Genomic DNA, 17,797 nt, shown 5'->3' with positions numbered 1-17,797 from the left:
TGTAAAGGGGTCACTTTCAACATTATGCTGTGAACATAATCTCTTCCTTTCCCATTTTTGCTCCAGGAACTCATCATGGAGCGTGAGTGTCCTCACTCAGGAAGAGATACAGATGATGGCAGATCGGGAAGACAAGGACTCTGACTTGCTTATTTTCAGCAATGTCATAAATCAAGATGGGAGTCACTAGTATGCTATTTTCCTTTTTTTTGCCCCCATCTCTCTTTTTTCCTCTCTGCTCTCTCATCTCTGCTTCCTCAGTCTTGCTTCCTTTGGAGATGTATGCCATCTCATATCCCGTCAATAACCTGTTAATGGGCTCCGGCAGTCAGATAATAGTGCTGGCTGAAGAACAGTGAGCAGATAAGGCCAAGCCTCTGGCTTACGAGCCTGAGAGACAGAGAGCCTTTGATGAGCAGGAGGCTGGGGGCAGAAAAGAGAGGAGTGGGGACAGGCAGACAACGGGAGCACCTCAAGGTAGCAGGAGGGTCACGGGGCCAGATCTGATTTGAAAGCAGCTAATTTCTAGTAACAGCGGGCTACATTGAGATCTACATACACTATGGCCAGGAGCCAGAAAGAGTTGATGAGGAAGACAAAGAGGCACAGAGGGATTTTCCTGATCCCTCTGATGAGACAGGTGTTTTACAACTGCTGCCAAATGAAATGAAGTTTTCAGCTCTTTCACAGGTTCATATCCTTTGCTGATTCATAGTCTCAAACACCGGTGTGATGCGAGGTCAAGCAAGGGTTGGTTTGCCACCAGCTGTGCGTTGTCTGGATGACAGAGCCACCGCACCCGACATCACTGCTGCCACGTCACAGAGGCAGCACCCTGAAGATGGGTGTCTCTCTGTGTCAGCTGCATGGTGTTGCTTCCTCAGCAACTCAGTAGCTGTGATGCTTTCCAAGCATAGATCAGCATCCGTTCAACCCATTCATCACAGCCCACTAGACACACAGCAGACCCACACATGGCTTCCGGGCCCCTCTTCCCCTCCAGAACTGCTATCTGTGCATATTACCCATATCAATTTTTTAATGATCCCACAAGGCAGCCTTTTTAGGACTTGTTGAAATAATCATGAGGTGCTTGTTGGGTAATGCACTCCGTTTCAATGAGCGCTCTGTGAGAAAAGAAGAGCTGGGAAACGGTGAGACAGAAGCAAGCCAATGGAGACTGGTCATTATGTATGCATTGCGGCGAAACCAATCTTTGTTGAGCCTGTCCTCGATTGTTTTTAAAAGGATACTTCACTGGACGCAATCAAATTAGCAAGAACATCACTGATATGGGGTAATAACCCTAAATTGAATTTCTGCACAGGCTTAAGTGTCCCCTCACTGCAGAATCAATTGCTGTGAAGAGAAAAGGAGGACAGGAAGAGGGCATTCATAGTTAGCAGACCTTTAAAAAGTACACCAGAGATGCAGGCATGAGCAGGCTATTTTCACGCTCCGGGGCCCGGCCATAATGTGTGCCTGCCGACTACTACGCTAGATGCAATCTATCCAATTATGCTAATTAATTTGAATTACCTTACAGCCCCCATCACTGACGGTGAAAGCAGGTCAGCTTTCCATTTCTGGATTTGCATGAATACGATTCTCTTTCATTGTTTGGTTGCTAAGAGCTGCACACGGCGAGCTCTGGCAGCCTAGTGGCTGTGCTAACTGAACAGAGAGTATGACAACAACAAGCAATTAGCTAGACAGCCTCCTGTTAGCTCTGCCACTGGCTGACACTGCTGTATACCGCGCTGGAGTGAGCCAAGGATGTTACTGTACTCAGCCACTGCTGTGGCTCACTCATTACTGTACATATACATTGATGTTTTATGCATTTTGCTGACATTTATAACCACAATAAGTTATAATTGGTGTTATAAAATGAAACATAAGCTATTATAACTAACCAGTGGGGTCAGAGGGTGAAGCCACAATGGGTTGGTGTCATAAATTTTCACACCCCCGCCTCCTCAATAGTGTATCTAAGCACAAAAACAACAACCCCTTGCCAACAAGCGTCTTCACGGCTACTGTGACACAACAGCTGTGCAGTGCTGGATGTGTAACATCAGGGAGAGGTTGCAGTGAGAATGATCCATCATCTGACTCCTGAGTCTGTTTACAGCTGGGAGCTACAGAGACAATGTTACTGCGATGGGGATGACAGTGTTGTCATGTGCTGTCCTTGTGTTTTCCCTTCCACAAATAGTCTTCTCACAATAGGATGTGTTTTGGCAGAGACCACAAAGTGTAATCGTGTCTACTGATATGGGCACTTGCTGGAGTTATCGAGCAATGGTGCGGGTGAACGCAAGGAAGATTACAGCCAGTAATCCCAGCTGAGGGACCTGGAGACCTGAGAGACCCTGGATCATATCAACACAGACGTGAACGCCAGTACACACACAAACACACACAGCTGCTCATATAACTACACAGGTCTGAAGGTTCTCTGTTTGTGTGGACAATAAAAGCAAAACTTGGCTGTTTATGAACGAAAGACAATCAAGCTGACCTTTAATTAGTTGCCCAGATAATTACAGTTGTCCCATAGCTGGTAAAAAGAAAGAAAAGAAACGCTGTGTATTCATCTGTCAGCCCACAGTGTTATCAAGCACATACCAGCGCTCCCAATGAAATGAAGTTAATTAAGATTGAACTTATGAGTTGTTGTGAAATGCACCTGAAACTCTCTTTAGGGCTGGTGCCACAGTTTAAGCTACTAACAATACATTATAAATTAAACAAACTCCACAGAGCATGTAGTGTTTTTGTACCAGCATACAGTGTTACATATGCAGACTATAGCATCAAACTAGACTCCAACTAATTCACTTAGTGCTCCAGTTAGCAGAGAGAAACGGAATCATTGTATGAGCTACAATAGCCCATTACCCGTGAGTTAAAGAGCTCCATCAGTCTCCGACGCCTCCTCCTCCTCCTCCTCCCCTTCCCTCCCGGTGAGAGCGAGTTAGGCAGTGGATGCCACACAGCCAGTAATGAGCAGGCCGCGGGCCCATTTTTGCTGGGAGAGAATAGGTCCCTAATGAACCACTGAAGACACTTAGGTCCACTGAGTCAAGATTGAAATGTGCCACTGATGGCCGATAGGAGGTTGTGTCAGCTCAACCAGAAAGCACAAAAGGCGAAAAATAGCTCTTTTTAAATGATGGCGTTTTGGACAATAAAAGTTCCTTAAGAACTTTGCAGGTTTTGGCAAAGTATGCTGAGCCCATGTTTAACCATTTTGCTTTCGGCATGCATTAATATAAAGGTATAACACCCACCATGAGATTTTAATTTACATTATGCCTCAGCCCCAAATCGACTGGGAAAAGAGTGGTATTATAATATATGCACTGTTGATCCCTCTTTTGACATGCTCAATTCCCTTCTTTTATTTACCGTGTCGTGAGATGTTATCACGCCAGCTCAGACTATTTGTTTCTCTTTTATGATGACACAAGTTTTTCCTCGCGCGCCATTTCTACTGAAGTAAAACTTCTGAGCGTGTGAGTTATGAATCCTCAATTGCAACATCAACCAACGCCGCGCTTCCTAGTGTTATAAATATAAGAGGATGACTTCTTCACCACACTCCCTGAGTCACAGCAGAAAAACTGCACTTGTAGCGTTTTTCACAGAGGGCCTCACCCTCGCCCCAAGCTCTCTACTCTTCACCTGTCTGGAAAAGGTCAAAGCTATCCTGTTTTACAAGCTGAATTATGAGAAAAATATATAAAAAACACACTCCCATATCATTGAGCTGTAATTCCTGTGAAAACTAAGCTTAAAGGAATTATAGTGAAAAATGTCTTTCTACTCCCTCGGGCGGGACGTTTGTATAAATAAGAATATGTTCTTTGTCAACTCATCTGGATGGATGAGAGTTTAAACAGAGGGTTTATAACTTCCCAACTACCACCACATTATTTTTGGGAGCAGCCTCATTTGAACTGTTGTTTTGCCCAGTGAAGCCTTTGAAGGGTGAAGACTAATAGGCCCTGCAGGGTGTATTGTTTAACAGGCAGTGGCATTTCCCACCGCCGTGGCTCTGCCCTAATGGCAGGGCACGGGCAGGGGCGACACCCACCCATAGCTTGGATGGCTAGCATCGCAGGCAGCAGGAGGGACAGCATGGTCTTCTGGGGTGGATTCAAACCGCAGGTCAATTTCTTCAGACACAGCACTGCAGGGGTGAAAAAAAAACAACAAAACACATCAGACATCTGAGGAGGCGGAAGATTGTAATGACACAGAACACAACAGTACAGCAAGACAAGAAGATGTGTGGATAGAAGGGTGATTAGGAGGTGACAGTCACAGGGAGGGGTGCCTTCTACGTCTTTGTTTTAGCTCGCTTGGTAATGCAGGCGGGTGGACTTTGAGACAATGAGACACTCCAACATATATCATGAATTATAGGCAGTTTGAAAGTCTAGAATTATTTCTTGTGACTTATCTAAAAGTCTGAAGGTGATGATCAGGCTTCTCTCTGGCCTGCTAAAAGCTTTTCTCTTTCAGAGGGAGGGGGTGGACCTGTGATGACATATGGGGACTTCCAAAGTTGAGAGAAAACAGCCAAGTCATTCTCTCTGCCGTCCAGGGGGAAAACACTACTTTAGGAGTGACCAGAGACAGACAAAACTATCCCCTCCACATCTAGTTCCACTCTGTCATGCATGAAATATTTATGAGATATTTATCTCAGAGAGATTGGTAGAGGTCACTATCTGTATTTGCTGAGACAAAAACCTGAATTTGTATTTTGGAAAATACTGGAGCTGAGCTTTTTTATTCATTGATATGAGGTCACTGATCTACAATCACCGATTATAAATAATAAAAATAGTTAATGTCACAGTTCCATGTTTGCTTCGTTGCCTGTCTATTGGGATGAATGCAAAGCTGTTTGGTAGCTTTCATAATCTCTGACCACCACAACAACTCAGTCTGTCAGCATTACCACATTGTGATTAGAAATGATAAGTGACAAAGAAATAACAGATTGTCTAACTCATGTAAGTTTCCAGTCTCTGCAGGTCGATTTTTTTGTTTATGGAAACCAAAAGCGTTTCTCAAAGACATGACAACAGGAGAATCTGGAGGGGTTTTTGTGGGATTAAAAACTGGAAATAAACACCCTTTTCAAGTTTTTAAAGAAGAGAAAGGTTGATGTTCTGTGGCCAAAACCATGTTTTCTTCATATGCTTTTCAATACGAATAGTACTGAACAAAGTCAGAAGGAACATATTTGAAAAATAATAGTAAACAGTATGGATTAACAGTATGTACTATATGCAAGTGTGTGAGAACAAAAAGAAAAAGAGGAAGATGAAAACAAAAAAGGGGGGGAAATTCTATTATAAAACAGGCATACTCAGCATTTGGAATACTAAGCAAATGGGGTGTTTCTAATTAATAAAAGATTAATAACCCCACTATAAAATGTATCTAGAATGATTCTACAGTCATTGAAGTCATTGGATATCTTCACTGGATAGCTTTATTGTGTTAGAATAACACAATGTGCTATTATGTTGCTGTTCATGTGCTTCAAATAGAGGGTTTCGCAAGAGACATTTCCTTTAGCAGAAAAGGAAGCAAGCAACTATCTACCAGCAGTCATACATCTTGGTTTCACATCGATCACTTATTTAGCATGACATCATTTCTTAGCTTAGGAAAGGACACAAAGGTCTGCTTCTTTTGTGTCTCTTTACACTCATTTCCTCCACATCCTCCTTCATCATCCTGTGTACTTTCTATTCTTCTTTTCCTACAAAGGCAGGTTTCTGTTCGATGAGACAGTGTGTGAGAGCTGGATGAGGAAAATTATGGTGGATAAAAGCTGCTATGTGTAGACTTTGTGTGTGATTATAGCATATTTCAACTTATTCTGCACAATTTTTTGTTTAAAAATGAGCTTGGGAGCTGGGGAAAACCGATGCAGCGTATGTGCGTGTGTGTATGTTTCAGCCCATTCGCTTCAGAGGCTCCAGGTAAGATTAGGTGTGTGTATTTTTTATACTACTACCACTGGGAGTCACTAAATTTAGACATTTTCAAATTCTGCACACAGGGGTCACAATGAGGGAATACGACAATTAACGAGAGAAGCAGGCTGTGTTTTGGGGCTGGCATTACAAATCAGCAACACATCAGAAAATTGAAGCAACAGATACTCATACTGCTGGTTGGTATAAACTGGCACAATGGCACAAAGACCCTCCAGGTGGTTGTTAAATGAGAAAGTGAGGCGTGAAATACATGCTAGTTTTGCAAAAACCTGGTATTTGTGTCAGACATATAAATGTGAGACTAAAATCAACTGTGTAAAATGTTTTCTGTCCAAACCAGTCACAACATTTTGAAAAGTTCTACGTACACAGTGGAGCATCAAAATCTGTTTTAGCGTCATGGCCATTAACAAACGACAAAATGGTGCATTATTGCCCCCATCATGTAAAGGGGGTAGCTTCATGAGCAGACTGTTATGCTAAGTCCGGTTCATCTGGCTAGATTTAGCAGCTTAATACTCCATTTTGACCTCTGTGAAACTCCAGCCATCACACAGCAGCACATACTCTTCTTAAATTGGGTTTATCTCCATAAAGAAGGACAAAACATCAATAGTACTGGCAAGTAATTCTGAGAAACTCAGATTTCTATATCCACACTGTAATGCATAACCTTTCTTTTTTACATTCATTTCCTACTGAACATGTTTTCAAATCAGAGAGAGAAGAGGAGTATTTTCAGTTTTCCACTTTTTACCACAACTGGGGAGTTACCCAGTGTTTACAGTAACCACTGTGGGTGCTACACAACTTTGAACATCAAGGTGTGGCTGAACGCTGGGTAACTCCCACCACCCGAAGAAAAGTGATGAAATCTTATCAAAGTCCTCCTCCTTATAACATCTCTGACCTTATGGCTGAAAATATCTGTACAAATCCTCAGCTGCAATTTCAGCATACTTTGTTTTGATATGTTTTGGACATGTAGAAATACAAATCCAGAGCAAGCAGATCAGTTGTGGTGTTTTGGCACTATGAATCATTTCAATATTGCTGTCAGCTGTAGCTCCACCTCGTGACTTAACCAGAGCTTTTTCCATGAGGCTCCATTTATGGCTTCAGCAGAGAGGATGTGGGCAGGAGTGCAGCTTCATCACAAAGTTTCCATAACAGCGCTGCTCACCACTTGCTCTCTGGACTTTCAGAAGGCACTAGCCTGCCAGAGACAAGCTCAAGATGCTAGGCAGCAGTATTCCGATCTTCCTACATATTTACCCTCAAAGGCAGAGAATAAGCACAGACATTCAAGAATTGGAGTAAATACTAAATCAAAAAATAACCAGACATATCACAGCCTCCTCCTTAAATATATCTGTAAATTTTCCTATGATCCAAACTATGCCAACACACCAAACCACAGTCTGACTTTGTCTGTGTTGTCCAGACACCAGGAAGCCATCAAAGGTTTTTTTTTTTTTTTTTTTACTGTGAATGACTCAAGCACTTTACTGACTGCCATGCACTTTTTTCTTCCTTTCATTTTATGATTCAGCTTTAACGATTCAGTTTAAGGTCAGAGATCAAAACAAGCTCACCGCACACGCAAGTCCCAACCTAAAGAATATGATGTAACTTTCACTGTAAAAGGTTAAAAAAAAGGAAGAAAATGCTATGATATCTGTCACTATATTACAACAATGAATCAATAGTACTGCCAGCTCTTTATTCAAGTTTCAATGCTGTTCATGGAATTCATTAATAATAGTGCTCTCTAAAATGAAGGCCATTAAAATGAAAAAGAAACAGTCCCTGAAAGACTGTTTGACAGCCTGAATATCTTGCATTTCTTTCAGTGGTTGGTCGTCAGCTTTTGAGACATAATCACCAGTGTATTTCATTTTGACACTGCGCTAAGGATTATTAAGCTTCTCACTGAGGTCAAAGGAAAGAGAAATGATTCTTGAGGTATCACAGAACATTAAGATTTACAGTTCTGCTGTGGTCACTGTACCATTGTACTATTCTTCTGAGAAAATCTGACAAAATCAGTTTGTCTTTTTACTGACACTACTGTTCTTGAGTTCCACTCCTCTCCTGGATACTGAGGCTGTTCTTAAACACTGTTAATGTAATGAATCTGACTGACCTTCTGGGCTCAAATGTCTCATTGGCATCTGGCTGGCATCATTGCCAGGCTTCTCAAACCATTGGGAACCATTCAACCCCTGATGATAGGGACATTTTCAACCTGGGTGGCACCAGTCCCATTAAGGGGAAGCGGCATCATGGGATGAAAGGTAGTCTTTCAAATCCATATGGCAGCAGTGGTTAAAATTCACCAAGCCTTCTTTGATGAGGGGAAATGTGCCATGCCATGTCGATTAGTACAATATCTAGTCAAACAGTACATTAGTTTGTCAAACTGGGGAAAGAAGGGGTCCATAAACTTCAAGAAAGCTTTACAGCTAAGAACTTGTATGAACTTTCCAACTTTCATTAAAACTATGGAAAATCTAATCTACAGTTCAGACTAAGCCACGCATCAGTCTCATACAGCAATCCAATAATAGGCAAGAGAAGGCAGAACTAGACTGTATATTTTTATCGGCCAGATAATTAACAGGTGAGACAGTGACAACTGTAAGGCGGATGTGTCTTCTCAAAACCAGAAAAGTATGTAGGATCAGTGACAGATTCTCCAACATCCTGTGTACGTGAAGCCACGGCAGCCACTTTAGTGTAACCTTTATCTTATGGCAGCTTGACATACTGTACCTATCTGTGCAAAAATACAGATATGAAATAATGGCATGAACTGCCTGCTGTCACAAACTGCAATCACATCTCCAGCAAAAATTGCAGCGGAGCATCTCGTACAATGTCAGATAACATCATTATCTTTCTGCTGTATCAGTGATCATTTCCCATACAAGTTGTCAGAATGGTAAATACTTTCCTCCTAAATCCCAAAGGAAGCTGTACCTGCCAGCAGAGCACAGCTGCACTATCATGTGATAAGGGCAGCATGAGGACAGGCAAACATTCTAGCCGCAGCCTAAAGCCCCAGGACCAAACTCCGCACAATGGGGACTGAGCCTTTGCAGCAACCGCTCCATGGCTCTGGAACGCCCTGCCTGACCACCTGAAGGCCCCGTTGTCTGTAGACTGTTTCAAAAAACAGCTCAAGACTTTTCTGTGTAGGAAAGTGTACTAAATGAATTCTACTTATAATTTATGTTTTACACCCGTTTTTAACTGTTTTTATACTATTGTTTGTTGTTTGGCACTTTGAGATTTGTCCTCAAATGTAAAGTGCTTTATAAATAAAATTCATTATTATTATTAGTATGAGTATTAATATTACTATTATTATTATTAAAGCACAGCACCTCCTGTCCCCACCATTCCCAACCTTTTTTGCTTGTGATCTCATAAAAACTAAGGAATGTCTACTTGCAAACAACTCATCACTGGTTGCAGATGTCTTTGTGATTTGACCAGCTTAGGAAAAAGGAGATATTAGGAAAAAGTTTAAAAAATAAACATAATTTAATTGAATTTTAATTAAATTGTGTCTTTTTTAGAACTCTTCCATCCTGTTAATCATCTACTGACCCCTTAGATTAGACTTGTGACCCCCTCTTGGGTCTCAAACCATAGGCTGGAACCAACTGTGACCATCCTGATACAGTTTATCCATCCATGCATTATCTATACCACTTATCCATTAAGGGTCGCAGGGGGGCTCAAGCTTATGATACAGTTTATCCCATCCACAAAAAGAGACAGAGAGGGAATAGCAAATACCTGTATATAAGTTATGCATTTATAAAAGACACATACATATGGGGCCTACTTTATCTGTACAATTTCATTGTCATACTATTGGGTGAGGATGTTTCTTTTTTTAATAAACTGACTTGACATCAGTGAGAACCTCTGAATAAACTGCATCACTTGCCAATAAATGCAAAGGCGCTTTTATGTCCCCATTTTGAGTTATGGAAGTTGCTGTTACACTGATTAAAATGCAGTGATGCAGTGTTCACTTTTTGTCAAATGGGGGCGCAGTCCATTTCATTCATAAACGTTACTTGCTCCATCTATAGAACAGTATACTGTGTAGCTTAGCATACGTGCTGTCTTGCTTTAAAACTACAATATACACACATACATGTATGGCTATACCGGATCGCCTGTGGCACTGAGCCAGTGTCTGGAGCCAACTATGTGGACCAGTTACCCTGCCCTGAGTTCATGAGGTTCCTCTGCTCCCCAGCTGTTGCTCGTCTTTGAAAATAACCGAACTTTACAGTTTTATCTTTTCCGTTAGCTTAAATTCAACAAACTGCTCTGCTTTCAAACACGCTTTCTTACCATGTTAGGAGGGCGAAAACTTAAAAACCACCAACCATCCAGCGGCGGTGACTCTTTTCTCTTTCCAGCACAACCGATATTATTTTCCAGAGTAGTTCATTCCTTTCTCAGTGAAACACTACAAGAACTGCTGCCGACTCGATAACAGTTTGTTTTGACGGCTGGTAAAAGTGCAGGATGTTTGTTTTTTTCAGATAGTGAGGGTGCCTTCCATTGATTTGGGACGGTTCTCTTCACAGAAACCACTCCTTGCTGCTTTGTCCAGCAGTGATGTCATACCGAGGGGGGAAAGAGTCTCCATAGTCCCGACCCCCGAGTTAACCATTTGGTGAACACACCGGTACCTACCCCGTGCCCTTCTTCTATAGTATAGCATATGATGAATGATAAATCTTATTAATGATATTTTTCTTCCAACACTCGAAATTGCTTCTTTAAAGAATTAAATATTCGTACCTTTATAAGGTGTTCTGATTTATTATATGGTCTTTAAAGGCATCACTACAGTATATTCAGTACAAAGGACAATTTACTTATTACCTGTAAGAATGTGTCTCTTCTATACATTTGTATCACACTTTTAGTCGGACTGGTGATCGCTGTGGATAATTTAGGAGACACGCAGACCGTAAAACTACTGTCTGGAATCACATTTGCCCAAAACATTATACAGCATTGGAAAATCCTGGAAAATCATTTGGGAATATGGTGGTGTCGAGTACATGAAAAAAAAAAGTAGGTAGATATTTTTACGCTTTAAACAAACAAGTGTATGAGCACAGTGTAATGGTTCAGGCATTTATAATATGATCGTAAAACAACAGTTTTTTCTTTGTCAGGATGCGCGCGTGCGTGTGTGTGCGCGAGAGAGAAAGAGGGAGAGAACGAAAAAGAGACAGGGTGGTTAAGGATACAGTGAGGTACACAGAAAAGTAAAACCTCCTTTGTTCGGACAGTGGAAGTAAACGTAGCGTAGACCACGTGACTAAAACCAGGAAGTAAATTGAGTGTCAACAATAAAGAGGTGAGTGTGCAGTTCTTTTATAACGTGTACAGTTGTTGTGGCATTTCTGTGTGACATTTATTTTAATGTTATCTAGGAATTGCTTAAGCCAGTCATACGGTACGGATAACTTGCGTTTATTTTAGCATACCAGCATGCCTCTTTAGCCAATGTCAAGCAGCTAACCGGGGTTGCTAACATAACTTTTTATCTCAAACCCTCCCAAAAAGATAAACATCAACCTATTTAAATGTTTTGTCCCGAGTCACTCATCTACAAAAAGCCAAACAACAAAAAAGAGTGGGATTCCAATATTTTACTTTTACCTAACGTTCGGGACCACAGGTTTACACCGGTAAAGCTGATAAACTCCAGCTAGCTTCTATAATTATCGTCCATTCCCCAATGTTAAGGCTGTGCTCTGTTTGTGTGATGAGGCAGAGATGGCTTCTTCAGACTGGCACCTGTCTTTGAAGCTGTCGGATCAGCCCAAATCCATCTTCCACTTCCCAGAGATGATGCCAGGGGATGTTCCACCTGGAGGATACAGAGTCGCCACCTTAAAACAGCTTGTAGCAGCTCAGCTCCCTGACTCCATCCCAGACCCTGAACTAATAGGTCTGTTCCAGCTGTGGCATTTGAACATAACAAATTAACTGTGAATGAAATGTGTATCTGTTATGCTTAAATGTTTGTGTCTGTGCTCATGTTGCATATCAGAGTTGGTCCACTGTGGGCGGAAACTTAAAGATGATTTAACACTGGATGCCTGTGGGATTCAACCAGGATCCACTGTGCACATCCTCAAAAAGACTTGGCCAGAGCCAGAGAGCAGTCCAGGTCTGTGTGTGTGTGTGTGTGTCATTTAAGTATTAAGATTTGTGTTTAAGTTGTACTGTTGGTGAAACTGAAAGCCTGAACCTGAATGTGTGTGTGTATTCCTCTTCTCTAGAGACTGTAAATAGAGCAACTGCAGCCAGGGAGTTCAGGGTGTTTCATGCTGCTCTTCACTCTCTCAACTCTACCTACAGAGACTCAGTGAGTAGAAGACACTCACAGTGTCAGTGTCATAGCAGCATCCATAGTGACACCCTCTGCAAAATATCCTCCCCCAACTCTGCAAAGAGTGTAAATGATGTTCCATTTGATCTACTTAAGTATTTTCTTCTTTTCTTAAACCCTTTACCTCATTTTAGTCAGTGTTAAGAAGCACAACATTTGGTCCTTCATCCACTGCTCACGTGTTTTCTCTCTCTCTGCCAAAATATTTGGACACTCTTTAGGAGGTCTTAGCTTTCTGTTATAGCTGAAAGGACCTAGGTTTAGGCCTTTGCTAGATTTATAGACTTGTGTGGAAACATCTAGTTTTTTCTGGCAGTATAATTTAAGTGCATCTTAATGATTTATTTGATAACTTATTTATTTATTTGACAAAAGGCTCAGTTACTTAATACTGTGCATACTTTTTAGGAGGGGATATGGAGTTCATCCTGTCCTCAGTCCAGACCTTGTCCAAGTTATTTGGCACAGACAAGAAACTACATCCAGCAGTGTTTGGGAACTTTCTCAGGCCTTACAGTAAAAAGTTAACGGTGTTGTCCTTCAATGCAGATTGCAGGAAGAATTGGGGTGTTTGCATTTTACTAATTTAACTAATTTAACTAAAAAAATTCTTCTACACTGTCCTTTAGGTGTACCTGCACCTGTGTTCACAGCTGTTTACTACTGACTGGATCACCCTAGTTGCATTTTAGTGTGAATAGGGCCCCAGGCATCTAGGAGCTGTTCAAAGATTATCCTCAACAGAAACAGGTTTAGCTTTTATAGGTTGGCAGCTTTCCATGGCATACTGTAAACCCACCAGACACAAATAGTTTTTGAATGCCAGCCTGTCGGTCTGGGTGATAAAGGGATATGCACAGGTAACTGATCCTGTGGATGGAGGTACTTGTCAGCAGCAGATGGGGTCTTTTCACATCACAACACAGCACACAAATAATGTTTCAACCACACAACCAACAACAGACTACAGTATCTGCAGTGTATTCATATCATGGAATGGTTTACTTCAGTGAGTCACAGAGCAATAGTACTGAAATCTGACCGCAGCATCAGCTATGGGAATATACACATACACAGATGTACTATGGTATTGATGGTTAAAGTATTATTTGAGCACTGTATTATGATTCAAAATGGGTTTTTTTTGGTGGTGAAGTAGTTTTGTTTGTTGTTGCTCATTTCTGCCTGTGAAGCTGTCGGCTCACTGGTTTATCTCCATCTCCAAGATCTGTAGCCGCATGTAAAGTGTCAGTATCACAAATGGGGAACTAATTCCACCTTACATTTACAAAATGCTACTTTTAAAAGAGATTTCTAAAAGAAATGCACACTACTGTCTATGTTGAATACGTACTAATTTACATAAGAATGCAGGTTTTTCTCCACAGTTGACCTACATATGATTCATAAATAATTTATTTCCATTAAGTATATGAATAATGCTGCTACGATTCCTGCAACTCTTTCTGCTGGAAATATTATTACCATTTCTTCTGTTGCTGCTGCAACATTTACAAATGGCACTTACTGTCTTTTCCCCACACATAGGTATATAAAATGCTAACAAATAAAGAGTCCCTGGATCAGATCATAGTGGCTACACCAGGGCTCAGGTCTGACCCAGTCGCCCTAGGTAAGTCCTGCTCAGTTTCATAAACTGTCCTCCTGCCATCTCATTGCACCATGCAAATATGTAAATAATAACATTTACCTTTAATCTGTCCAGGCGTGCTCCAAGACAAAGATCTCTTTGTGCAGTTCACGGACCCCAGCATGCTGGATGTGTGAGTGTGGCTCGTCTTTGTAATTGGCTCTGAAGCCACACATAAAAAGTTAGTACTGGCACACAGGTGCAAGGACATTTAAATTCACATCTCTTACTTTTTCTTTCTGTTTAATAGATTGATCAGTTCGCACCCAGCCCTCGTCAATGCCATCATCCTGGTCCTGCACTCTGTGGCGGGCAGCATGCCTGCTCAGTCCAGTGCCAGCTCCTCTCGCAATGTCTCTGCCAGTTCCTACAGTGATATGCCAGGTAAGTCCATTACTAATAATTATAAAGAGCTACTGTTGACAAGCTCCAAATATTGAAACAACTGAAGCAGGGCAGACAGTACTTTAATATTTTGATACAATGCAACAGATTACTGCTTGCAGTATACAGCCTGGCTTTTTAAAATAGAGCACACGCATGCACAAAAAATATTTGTTTTGTATTCTAAATATTGTTTCACCGACATATTGTTTACTCAGTAAGTTTTTTTTTTTTTCACTAAAAATATACAGCTGATCATTTTCATTTGGCAGGAGGCTTCATGTTTGAGGGCATGTCTGATGATGAGGAAGATTTCCAGTCCGTGAGTCACTCTGGTTGATAACCAACATCAGATAGCATGTTTAGGAGAACTGATAATGCAAAGAGCCTTAATGTATTCCTGTGTGTCTACATGTATGCAACAGGGGAGCCCAGCAGGACCCTCCAACAGAGCTGGGGCCTCAGCAGGGATACGACCAGTGTCTCTGAGCCACAGCGGAGCGACGGGCCCGCGACCGATAACACAGAGCGAACTGGCGACGGCTTTGGCTCTCGCTAGCACTCCTGACAGCAGTGCGGTCACTCCCACAACGGCAAGCCAGGTGAGATTTATGTACATTTTTCAAAAACCTGGCTACATTCCTGCAGATGAATACTTTTATCTTTCCTTTTTCTCCGTCACTGTCATTTTCTCTTTGATTTAGTCGGACCCCTCCAGCGGTGTGGCCCCCATGCCAGCAGGCACCCCAGTCAGTAATGATCTCTTCAGCCAGGCTCTACAGCAAGCTCTGCAAGCCACCAACATGTCTGCTCTACAGGTGAGACTATTAACTGGCCGACATATTCAATTCATGGAGGAAAATGTGCTTAGAAATGTCAAATAACATTTAAAATAATAACCGGCTTGTTTATCTTCACTGGCAGAAGATTTGCATTTTATTGTCATCAGTGAAAGGTATACACTGCAGCTGCAGAGCTGTTCAGACCAGGTGTTTTTTGGATAAAAAATTATTCTCTGAATGTGTTTTTGTTTGGCCAGGGCCGCTGGCAGTCCCAGATGCAGCAGCTCAGGGACATGGGGATCCAGGATGAGGAGCTGATGCTGAGGGCGCTGCAGGCCACAGATGGTGACATCCAGGCTGCCCTCGAGCTCATATTTGCTGGAGGCCCAGGACTCTGAGCCCGTACCGAACGGACAGAGGCTTTTATAGAGGAGAGATCAGGAGACAAGCTTGTGACGCTGCTGCCCAGAAATGATAAATTATGGCTTTAGACGTACAGTATGTAGAGTTTTTTCTATTATCATTATTACCCAATTTACCTTAAAATATACACATTACTATTTCAGCAGAGCAAAGTCATGACAAGTTTTTCCTATTGATGTGACTTGACTTGTAATAAATTGAATTATGCTTACCTCATCAACTCATCAGCCTGTCTTCCTGTTATTTAATTGGTGACACTGATTGTAAATGTACTACACTGGTCCAGGCAATTTAAATAATCTACTGCATTTACATCATCCTTGTGCAGCCTATGTAATTCCCCTAGTTGTACACTAGATGGCAATGCAGTAGTACGTTTCTATCCAGACATGACTGACTCTCACAGGTCATCCTGGCACACATGCTGCTTGCTTATTTGCTTTTTTCTTCCTTTCCTAAATTTAAAATCATGTTCTTGATCTGCCCTCTGTTGAGCAGTGTTTGATAAATGGCTGCTGTATTTTTTGTTGTGCGATTTCATTTTTCAAAGGGGACAATTTGCTCAGACAGCCACTAACATAAAAATGAAAGTTGCGCAGATAAGGTGGAAGCTTTATTAACATCCTCTGACATGTTGCTGTGCCTGTCAGTGCATTGTTGCCATTAGCTGAGACCCCCCTCTCCAAACCCCCGAGCCCCCAGCCCCCCCCCCCCGTATTTTTTCCCCCTGTCAGCCTCATTACAGACAGCTACATTTGCTTTGTCTCATTGTCTCCCATCAGGGTATTTTAGGGGAGGACATATTGCACGCCCCCCCTCCGCTATCTACTGTTCTCCATCTACAGTAATTGCCCTGCTTAGTTTTATTACTGCATCTGTGAATGTGACAGCTCAATCAGTGGATTGCCCTTTCATGAGCACAGCACCCAAACAGCGCTTTGTGTCCGTCTGTCCCCATTACCATTTTATATGCATGCACACCTGCGGGCAATTTCCACCTCCAACTGCCTCCAAGGGTATTTTAAAAATAAAGCATTTCCACTGTGCTGAAGGAAACACTGTCATAGCTTCAGCAAAATAATAGTGAATAAAAGTGTCATTGTCTTTCTAGCAAATTTAAAAGGAGACCTCTGAATTTTAAACCAAGCAGGGACAACGGGGAATAGTTTTGCATTGATTTAAGATCGAGACGTATTATTTGTTTAGTGCTTCACTGAAATCAGATGTTGCAGCAAATATCCACTGTAGTACAGCATGTCAGTTTACTGTTGTTAGTGCACAGACTACTATCTCGATCTTCTTTCAGCATATTCTGAACAATTTACCGTGGCAAATCACCATGTGAAGTTGTCATGGAGACACTCAGTGGTGTGCTTCACACATGTGGTATAGAAAAGATGTTATTGCACACCGTGTTTAGGTCCCTTTTGTTGTCAAATGTGAGCACACTACAAATAAGTATTGACTATATGTAATCTCTCAGGGCATTGCCTGATATTAAATTCTCTATGTGAAACGAGAACTGAAATTACAGCACAGTATACGAACCGATAAGTGCTGTTTAAATCTGTTGGGTCTCTCATCACCTCTGGATATATAATACCTGGCTATTCCAAAAACATCTAAAATCTTTGAGAGAGAGTTAACTCTTTGGGTTTTTCTCTTTTGTTTGTTTCATAATGGGGGCAACCACTGGTAGCATTTGCCATCACAAGTGTGCCAACATTTAAAGAAGTCAGAGAAATAATGGAAGACAAGCTGTTTCCTAGCTACAGTGCTACTCTTTTGGGATCATTATAGTCCCTATTTACACTTTATCACAAGCCCCACTTCAGCCCACAGTCCATGAGGTTTTGAATACCTGCAAAGAGTCACGTATTTGTTGAGCTTGGAGCTTTGAAGCTGGCACAAATCTGCCCAATTACTCCCGCAGTGACCTGAAATTCAGGTAATGAGCAAGGTTGTGCACCATGTCATTACAGGCAATATGTTAAGCCAATAGAAATCATCAATGGCAGACCTTTTGAAATGGTGTAAAAGCCTGTCTAATCAAGACTTCACAGAGAAGCAGAACAATACCAACACT

General features: G+C 41.7%; 2 protein-coding genes across 4 annotated transcripts in view; one reads left to right on the top strand and one right to left on the bottom strand.

Annotated features, from left to right (window-relative positions):
• Positions 1–10,681, bottom strand: part of cd276 (CD276 molecule) — a 63,886-nt gene extending 53,205 nt beyond the window's left edge. Inside the window, exons 1-2 of the mRNA XM_018666865.2 lie at positions 10,407–10,681; positions 4,103–4,198 (exon numbers count right to left, since the gene is read on the bottom strand). Coding sequence (XP_018522381.1) covers positions 4,103–4,148 — 46 coding nt within the window. The 5' untranslated portion in view covers positions 4,149–4,198; positions 10,407–10,681. The remainder of the gene's footprint in view (positions 1–4,102; positions 4,199–10,406) is intronic.
• A 590-nt stretch (positions 10,682–11,271) lies between these two features.
• Positions 11,272–15,931, top strand: ubl7b (ubiquitin-like 7b (bone marrow stromal cell-derived)). 3 transcript variants are annotated; one of them, XM_018666862.2, is made up of 11 exons: positions 11,272–11,430; positions 11,851–12,027; positions 12,130–12,249; positions 12,362–12,447; positions 14,020–14,104; positions 14,198–14,255; positions 14,373–14,506; positions 14,779–14,828; positions 14,932–15,108; positions 15,211–15,324; positions 15,546–15,931. In XM_018666862.2, the coding sequence occupies exons 2-11, from the start codon at positions 11,853–11,855 to the stop codon at positions 15,684–15,686; spliced, it is 1,140 nt and encodes a 379-aa protein (XP_018522378.1). In that variant the 5' UTR covers positions 11,272–11,430; positions 11,851–11,852; the 3' UTR covers positions 15,687–15,931. The 3 variants fall into 3 exon arrangements, with proteins under 3 accessions (XP_018522378.1, XP_018522379.1, XP_018522377.2); XM_018666863.2 differs by having other exon boundaries at positions 11,334–11,430; positions 11,847–12,027; XM_018666861.2 differs by lacking the exon at positions 11,272–11,430 and adding an exon at positions 11,509–11,529.
• The last annotated feature ends 1,866 nt before the right edge of the window (positions 15,932–17,797 follow it).

This window comes from Lates calcarifer, linkage group LG2 (genome assembly GCF_001640805.2).
Source record: "Lates calcarifer isolate ASB-BC8 linkage group LG2, TLL_Latcal_v3, whole genome shotgun sequence".
NCBI classification, from domain to species: Eukaryota; Metazoa; Chordata; class Actinopteri; family Centropomidae; genus Lates; species Lates calcarifer.
This window is presented reverse-complemented; position numbering and strand designations above follow the sequence as displayed.

Bases quoted from the DNA above. Each gene is read 5' to 3' on its own strand.
- ubl7b (XM_018666862.2), top strand. From the start codon at position 11,853: ATGGCTTCTTCAGACTGGCACCTGTCTTTGAAGCTGTCGGATCAGCCC. The intron at 14,256-14,372 runs GTGAGTGTGGCT...TCTGTTTAATAG, and splicing joins GACCCCAGCATGCTGGATGT to ATTGATCAGTTCGCACCCAG. The intron at 14,829-14,931 runs GTGAGTCACTCT...TGTATGCAACAG, and splicing joins ATGAGGAAGATTTCCAGTCC to GGGAGCCCAGCAGGACCCTC.